We start from the raw sequence: 8,893 nt of genomic DNA on the forward strand, positions 1-8,893 counted from the left end.
CATTTGATAAACACGTTTAGATTGAATGGTAATTTATAATCAGTCACAAGAACGTCGAATCTGAATCACTTGAAAAAAACATGGGGGTGCTTAACTTTTTTCCAGGTGTATATTTTAAACTGATTAAAGTTTTTTTCAGCTCAACTGTACATGCAATGGGTCATTACATTGAACTGACTCCATACTGGAGACAGAATGTTGAGTATCATTTTGAATTTATTAGGTCGTAAAGAAATTAATGTCGCTTTTTTTTAGATGGAAAAACCCAAACTTATATATGAAAACAAAACATTTATTAGATGAAATAGTCTCCATTCTTATTGATGATGCTTTTTCATCTTACAATCAGGTTGTTAATGCCCTGATTAAAGAAATCACTCAGCTTTGAAGCAAAAAACATGTCGATGTCCTCTTTAACACCTCCCACACTTGCATATGTTTTTCCATTAAGATGATACCCAATTTTGAAAACCAGAGCTACCATGTGGACAGAGTCAATCAACCAACACCTAGTGGTGTCTGGAATTGTGGTACAAAAAGACTCAACACCATGGAGCATCAGAGATGGGCAGCAATCCCTGTCTGCTTAACCCATGAAGTCCATGAGTTGATAGTCCAAGAAAAACATATTTATGAAGCAAAAGACCACAAGATACATCTACGATTGGTCCTATGGAACATCCCATCTCAACGGTGTGAGTAATACAATCCTGTGAAGTGTTATACTGTTGCAAGTATAATATGTAATATTGATGCATAGATGACAACTAGACAAAGTCAAACAATCAACACCTGCTAGCACTGGAATTGTACATCACATCCATGGTAGGAAGCTCCTCAACATTATAATCATTTAGTAGGGTCACAGAACATACAGTGTGGATTTGATACTAAGTGGGATCCAAAACATATGTAGCAAAAGGCTGCTCTAATGAAATGAAAAACAAATGGAGTAGCCCAATTTAGTCGTTTCAAAAAAAGACAGAAAAATATTAACCGGGGACATGGTAAGGTGACAGATCTGATGGCAAAAAACACAAAAAAGATGACAAACATCTAGGGAAAAGGAAGAATACACCAAGCAAAGTGTAAAAGTCATTTTAGAATTGTGAGTTTAATTGTGTTTAACTTTATGGAAGTTCTAAAAAATATTGTATTTCATGAATCCTGATATTGGTATTAACATTTCAATTATTCTTAGTGTAGAATAAAATGGTCAGTACAACATGTATATGTATGTATTGTTTCCCATAACTTTAGAGCAAATATGCTTTAAAGGAAGTTGCTATGATTCCTCAACTTAAGTGTTCACTGTTTTGAGAAATTTTGTCACTAATAGTATACATAAAAATTCAAAACTTTTTCTTAATCTTAAACTAGCAACATACAATCAAAATGTTTCACTATGCCAATGACAGTTTGACTTGCAAATGTCACAATTTACTCTTCTGTTCATTACAAGTGAACTAAAAGGATTCAAAAGGCAATTTAAAGCTATAACCCCATGTCAAAATTTTATTTAAAAAAAACAAGATAAGAATAGTGAAAACATTGTTGAGGTAGTAGAAATAAAATTAGGTCAGTCAGAAGCCGTAAACAAAGGGTTATCCCAGGGTCTTCCAAATATCCAATTTTCATTGTCCAAGGGAAAAGTCTGAGCATATAATGTGCTGTGACATCCACTAATGAAAGCAATTCAGTTCTTTTTTCAAAAAACATGTCTGATTAGAGCATTATTAAGCATTTTTCTACTCAATGGCTTTGGTATGGATTCTTTTTTGTGATGATATTTAACATCGTTCATATGCAATTTTATATTTTTGCACAAATGCACTTAATGCTATCTTCAGGTTTAAAATATATTTTCCTGAAATATCATAATAACAATAAAAACTATTACAGTATAACAATTTTACTAAGATAGGTTTAGAGTTGGGTAATTAGAATTTGATAACCTATTAATCATCAGGCTCATTAACCAATCATATTCAACTAACTGATTATTCTCACATGAGACTTCAATAGCTTTAGTTGGAATAAACAAAAATAATAACATTCAGAAATGATTTTCATGAATCGGGTCACTAGTCGGTTAATCCTATTGCCTCGGGTATCCTTTACTGCGCATGATACAAGGTTTTAATGTGTTACATTAAAAATGCTATTAAACTACTATTTGTTTATGTTATACCAATAAGAATAGCATTAAGTCTTAGCTAATAATCCATATTTTAATTGTATACAAGTTTTAAGTTCTTAATTCTACAAGGCAATATTTAAAAAAATTCTGAATTTCCACTAGTGTGACCCATGTGACAAATTTTCGCTTAGCATATCATCATCCCTATTTTATCCACCACCACTCGAAAAAGTACAAAATTAAATGTAAAATACTCTCTATAAAATCATTATTGCTCAAACAAACAATAATTTTTCAAAATTTTTACAGAGCTATCAAATAGAAAATCAGACCCCTCCTGCCACATCCTCTTTTTCAGAATTCGTTAATAGTTCTCTCTTACGTTTCATTATATATTATCCTATAACCAATAGAAAGTCAAGGTTTTCATCTATCAAATGACTATCTGATGTCATTAAACCTATCAGGAGGATGCCTTCATGGTCCACCACCCCAGCAGCTTAAAACTGGAAAGTGGTAAGGACTCCGACACTCCACTAGAAGAAAGGGGCGGGGGTGAAATGCAGTGGAGAGTCCAGAGGAACGTCAACACCTGAGACAGTGAAATTGGTGACCACAAAACCCTATTTTTAAAAGCAGACCATACCAATCTATTCAATACAAGGCATGGCAGGGATGGGCAGCTATCTCCTTCTGCTTTACCCATATAGTACATGGATGGTACAGTCCAGAATGGGCATATATATGAAGCAATTTACACCCCATCTCAACAGTGTGCATTGCGTGGCCATGGAACATATTAAGCTCATCAATATGGTTAACAGTGTGGATTTTAAAGGTTAAAGAATACCTGGTCAAGCAACACTCACCACAGAGTGGAATCCAAACAATGAGAATTATGACGGAAAGAGAAATAAAGCCCCTGAAAAATATAAAAAAGAATAAATATAACTTACCCAGTCTTATAGTCGCACAGAAGTCTGAAGAATGGCTGCAGGTGTAAGATGATATCCTGAAGAGGAAGAAACGATAACCCTATGCAAATAATAAATGTATTAGGTGTAGTCCACATGCCCAACTGAATAATTTCCTCCAATGGATGATGAAGATGAGATGCCAGATTAAAGGTAAGGTGTTGAATTTGATGAGAAGACACCTGGAACAAAGTATGGGAGGACAACAAAAGAGAGGAATAAGCCAATTGAATCAAAAGCTGAACCCAATTGGTGTGGGTGGAAGGAGAAAGATCACGAATAGAGGATGGTTGCCATGAAATAAAGAGGTAGGAACGGGCACCACAGATGGAAGCTATACAGGCAATATAGCATTGAAGAGCACGTACAGGATATAGAAGTCTATCCGGGTCAGGCCGAGGAAAAAGGTGGGAAATGGAAGGAAGAGAAATTTCTGAAAAGGATGAGTTACCCTCTGTAGCCATTGAGGTTTTAGGGAGGAAAGAATGATCCAGATAAAGGAGAGGATAAGTAGGATGACAAAGAGTACGTGAAAATCGATGTCAAATAAATCAGACCGTCAATGTCCACAGGCTAATAGGAGAAGTAAATAAATCTTACGGGAAAGGTGAAACAAGGAGCATGTGGGAAGCAGTTCAACTGGAGGCAAAGTGAGGAAATGGAGAACCACATGAACATCCCAGTCTTGAAGGACAGGTCTATTGGAACAGGCCAGAAATGAAGCTACACGTCAAAACAATCCCGATCTCCTTGCCAAGGACTGGATAAAAACCAAGTATGATGATGGAGGACAGGAAGAGCAGGATGAAACACTGATGACCAAGGTTGCCAAAGAAAGGGAGACAGAGGAAGAGGTAGTGGAGGGGTAACTTGGAGTTGGATAAATCGAGGAAACCATGGCTGAGAAGTCCAGTAAGTAACAATCAGAAGGACCTGACATGGGGTGGTATGGATGATCAAAATCACCCAGTGAAAGTGTCGAATGGGAGCATAAACATACTGGTATTTGTTGATCCAATCCTGACTGAAAGCATTGATAGCCAGGCAAGAGGATGAGGGACTGGAGAACAAAACAGAAGATGTTTGTGGTTGAAGGATGTGAGGAGTACCCCACTGAAGGCAAAGCCATTGTAAAACCATACCACTCCATCAGATAGATTCTGTCTGAACACAAAAGACAATCTGCAACAAGATTGAAAGCACCTAGAACATGACATGCAATGATATGGATATGCTGCATGTGGGCCCAGAAAAGAAGATCCAACATGTGAAACATAGAGATTGAGAATGGCTGCCACCCTGGTGATTGAGATAAGAAACCACTATGGAATTTTTGGAATGAATCATTACCAGATGACATCTGGCCAGATGGAGGAAATTATCCAAGGCCAGATGAACAGCAAGAAGCTCCAGAGTGTTTATATGATAAGACTTCTCGGTTGCAAACCAACACCCTGAAGCCTTCTGTTGACTGACCCCCCTCATTCCTGGAGGGAAGCATTCATGGAAATTTGTAAGCCTGGACGAGGAGGAGGAAGCAGAACACTGCCGATGTGTGGGTCCTGTCCAACTACCAATGCAAATCATTGACTATGGTAGGAGGAAGGGTAATCAGAGCCTGTAAAGTATCTTGTGGAAGATTCCATTGGTTGTGAAAAACCCACTGAAGATCTCGCATTTGAGCATGACCCAAGGGGATAAGTGCAACCATGGAAGACCACATCCTTAAAAGCAATAGAACCTTGTGAGCTGTAAAAGAGGGAAGATTAAGAGTGTGGTGAACTGAAAATTCCATCAAATGAAGTCAAATAGGTGAAGGTTGGGCCCGATTGAGATGGGCATTGAAAAAAAACACCCAAATGAATCAGATATTTGGTAGGTCGGAGGAAAGACTTGTCCAATTTAATTAACCAGACCAATGAAAACACCTCCCAGAGCAGCTGAAGAGTATGACAGGCAGACTCCTTTACAGAATGAACAAAAAGTAGCCAGTCATCCATATAATAATGAAAATGTATCCCTAGAGTATGAAGATAAGCAAAAGCTCAAACCATCCGACAAAAAACTGATAGATCATCCCCTGATGGACAGATCGAAAATATGATTGCAACTGCCGAGCTATTCGTATATGTAAGTAAGCATTCGTGATAACCATCTTGATCATCCACCTGGAAGAAAAAGCCCACCTGAGGGTGAGAAACGATTCCATGGTAAAATGAGGGCTGCCAGTCTCTGGTTTTCTTGGGGACAACAAACAACCTGAAATAAAAACCGTAAGAAAGATGATTCACAGGTTCGATGGCCTGTTCAGACAGAAGGTCTTGAATTGCCTCTGACAGATGCTGGCTGGTAATGGGATCTCAAGACAGAGGGAAGGAAATGAGTATCTGTGACAAAGGAGGAAAGGAATTGTAAGACAAGTCCGTCTGAGATAACCCAAATAATCCATTATTCTGTGATGAAATATCACCACAGGGGAATAGCCCATGGGGGGCAAGGCTTGCTGGCACCCTCATCCAATTGGAAGCAAAATGCTCAGCACGAACCCTAATACCTGAGGAAAGTGGGAAAACTAAGTAAGGAGAAGAACAATCATGCAACAGAGGATGGGGATCATAGGAAATTGGGGAAAGGGATAAAACATCATATCTCTGAGAAATCATAGTTAAAAATGCTGTATTAGACCTAGCTGATTCTGTAGGTGGTGCATAGGAATACACGGCAAAATCTGATGGTAGAAAAAGGCTATCAAAATCTTCATCAGAACGAACAGAAGGTGATTGACCCATATAATGATCAATCTGTTGGTGAATAATTGCAGATAAATCCAATGACAGGTCACACCCACCTGCAGCCAGTGAAAACGTGCTTATAGTAGGTGTGAAACCCAATGTGGTTATATTAACTTCGGGATTCATGGTAAATAATAAATCAAACAAATTGTTTGAGAGATTAATACAAATATGCAAAAAAATTAAAAACTGGAAAATAAACTGAAAATACATTTGTCAGCTGTATAATCAAAAACGATTAAAAACCATTTCGGAAATATAACTGTTAAAGTTACAATGACAAAGCACACGAGCACTGCCAAACAAGAAGTGATAATTTGGTAGAATTGAATAGAGGGAGTCACATGTAACAAGGGTGTGTGATACTCTCATTGATGAAGGGTTGTCACATGATGAGACACATTGGAATGAGTAATTTCCAATGGAGGGTAGGAAAAAGACTAGTGGCATGTGTAAAAATATTTTTTGCATATAGAGGGCAGCACTAAAGGAGAATAGCTAATTATGCGAATGGAGGTAATGTACCAGTAATTTTGATTAGTTGATTGTTAATGGATTTAAGCATAATTTATACTTATTGACTATTTTACATAACACTAATTGATGTTTACAGGTAATCAATTATATCAATTTATCAAATTAACTACCCAGCTCTATATATGTTGCAATTATTTAGAAGCAAGTTCTTCCTTTTTTTCCAAAATTTCATTAATTTCAGCTTTTGCTTTCCACATTTCTGATAGGCATTAGATGTTCCAAACCAGTTTATTTCCTTACCAACTTCATTGCACAATTATTGAAATTCTCATTCATTTCTTGAATTTTATCAAACTACTATTTTAAGAAGTAAAACATCTGTTTTTTGTACTTGTAGTTAACTTATCAATTACACTTTCTTGTTTGGCATGAGTTGTAAGGCATACCAGAAAAGATGAAACGGGTCTCTAAGCACCATAACAGCAGAAAAACTTTTATTGATTAATTTCACTTGCCCCCCCCCCCAAAAAAAAAAGAAAAAAAGACAAACAAGACTGCAACATAACCTTAAATCATCAAACAAATTTTCAGCAAATGCAGTGTCATCTGAAATTTGCTACCAAGAAAGTATAGAAAGTGAATGTGTCAGCAGGACAGAAACTGTATTTGTAGAGAAACTATGCAATGTGACAAAGCATTTTTATTCACCATACATATGTATTATCCAACACTAAACTTTAATCTTCTATTTTGGAGTCTCTTAAAACTTTCAGTATGAACTAAACTCTAGGTTACCCAAATGAGAACATACTCTAATTTTTCTAATGTTTCCATTAACATGTATACATATTTTTCTTCCTCTTTATTAATATTTTTGAAAAACCTTATTAGAACATAATGTACTTAAAGCTAAGCACCACAGACCTGTGATATGGTAAGTTGGGAAGTCTTCCTCGAAACAAGTGTGCTAGTACAGTCTGTGCATGAGTGCTGAAACACCACAATGTTGGCCAATATCTTTCTTGCAAAATTGGGCAGTTCAACTCAAGAAATTCTTTGAATTTTCCTTCCTTACAAGCAAACATTGGATGCTTCAGTATAAAAAAAAACAACTGATTTCAGTAATGGAAGTATTATAACTAACATACAGGTCACATCTCTATCTCAATAAGCATCTTCACTAAATACTCTTTCAACTATATGTAAATTTCACTTTTGCTAGTAATAGAAATACAACTAAACTAACAACACTGTAATTATTCTAATTTATTACAATAAATAAACAAAACTGATAACTGGAAATTTATTCAGTTTTTGTTGTGTGCACAAAAAAGAGGAAAATTTGAATGTTAAAACACTGTGTTCATGTATTTTGTATGTTATTTTTCAAGAAAAATTCACTGTAGATAGAGAGAGGTAATTCATACTTCTAATCATTACACAAGATTAAATTTAATATTGGAATGAAATGTGTACTAGATAATTATTGCAATTTTCATAATATGACATGTACACACATGTAAAAGTAGAGGGAAAAGCACACCAGCTTGTTTTCTATGTTAAACAAATGTACACTGATACTGTCTCCCTTTCATAGAACAACAACAACAGAAAAATTGATTTCTAGCATTCCAATGTGAGAATTGAAACATTTAAATGTTCATACATTTTGCACACATGTAATTTTATATGTGAAAAACATGTAGCTGTATGCTGATTCTGCCCACAAGGTCTTTCATTGTATTTTTATATCTTAATTCTTTCAGCACGGACTTAGTGCCTGGGACCGACCTCGTAACCATTTTGTGCTTCTTATAGTTTTCATGTTATAACTTTTAAATTAGTAAGCGAATGTTAATGCAATTTGGAATATTATCAGTAAACATTACAATGCTTTCATATGCAAAATATAAATTTTTATTATTAAGTCTTAAGGTTTGTAAAGCAATGTTTTTCTCATGTCTTTTTTTTTTTCTTTTCGCATGTTGCCTATCTATCATGCAAATTAATATTCATTATGAGATTAAAAATATTTCTATGCATCAGAAAATTTTGAAATTTCAAATGTGAAATCTTTATAATGTCCAGATAGTTAGCAAACATTTCTTAAGAAAAAACTTAATATTTTATCTGTTATTTTCAGTAATTAATCTCTGTATGGGTTCGATAGATTTGACTGATTTTGCAACCACCATAACAAATTAGGAAATAAACATAAATTATACCAGTTTCATTCTACAATGAACACAAGTTATAAATTGAAAACATAAATGTTTAGACGAAATAGCTTAAATCTCATAACATTATACATTTATATATATATATATATATATATATATATTATTTTTATCATATTAACCTTTCAGCCTTGCCTGGCTAACAATGCAGAAGTTATAATGATGCAACTCACGTGTGCTCATGTTACCATATCAAATAAAATAAAACTGACCTTTGGTCAGGACAAAGTAACTTTTCTTGGCTGTATTTAAGTAAACTAGTATTTTGTAAAA

At 35.2% G+C, this 8,893-nt stretch overlaps 1 protein-coding gene across 1 annotated transcript in view; it reads right to left on the reverse strand.

The window, feature by feature from the left end:
* LOC106478206 (phospholipase ABHD3-like) overlaps positions 1-8,893 on the reverse strand; it is a 47,508-nt gene that overhangs the window by 33,448 nt on the left and 5,167 nt on the right. The window contains exon 2 of the mRNA XM_013938730.2: positions 7,308-7,474. Within this exon, the coding sequence (XP_013794184.1) occupies positions 7,308-7,474 (167 nt within the window). The remainder of the gene's footprint in view (positions 1-7,307; positions 7,475-8,893) is intronic.

This window comes from Limulus polyphemus, unplaced genomic scaffold, assembly GCF_000517525.1.
Source record: "Limulus polyphemus unplaced genomic scaffold, Limulus_polyphemus-2.1.2 Scaffold189, whole genome shotgun sequence".
NCBI lineage: Eukaryota > Metazoa > Arthropoda > Merostomata > Xiphosura > Limulidae > Limulus > Limulus polyphemus.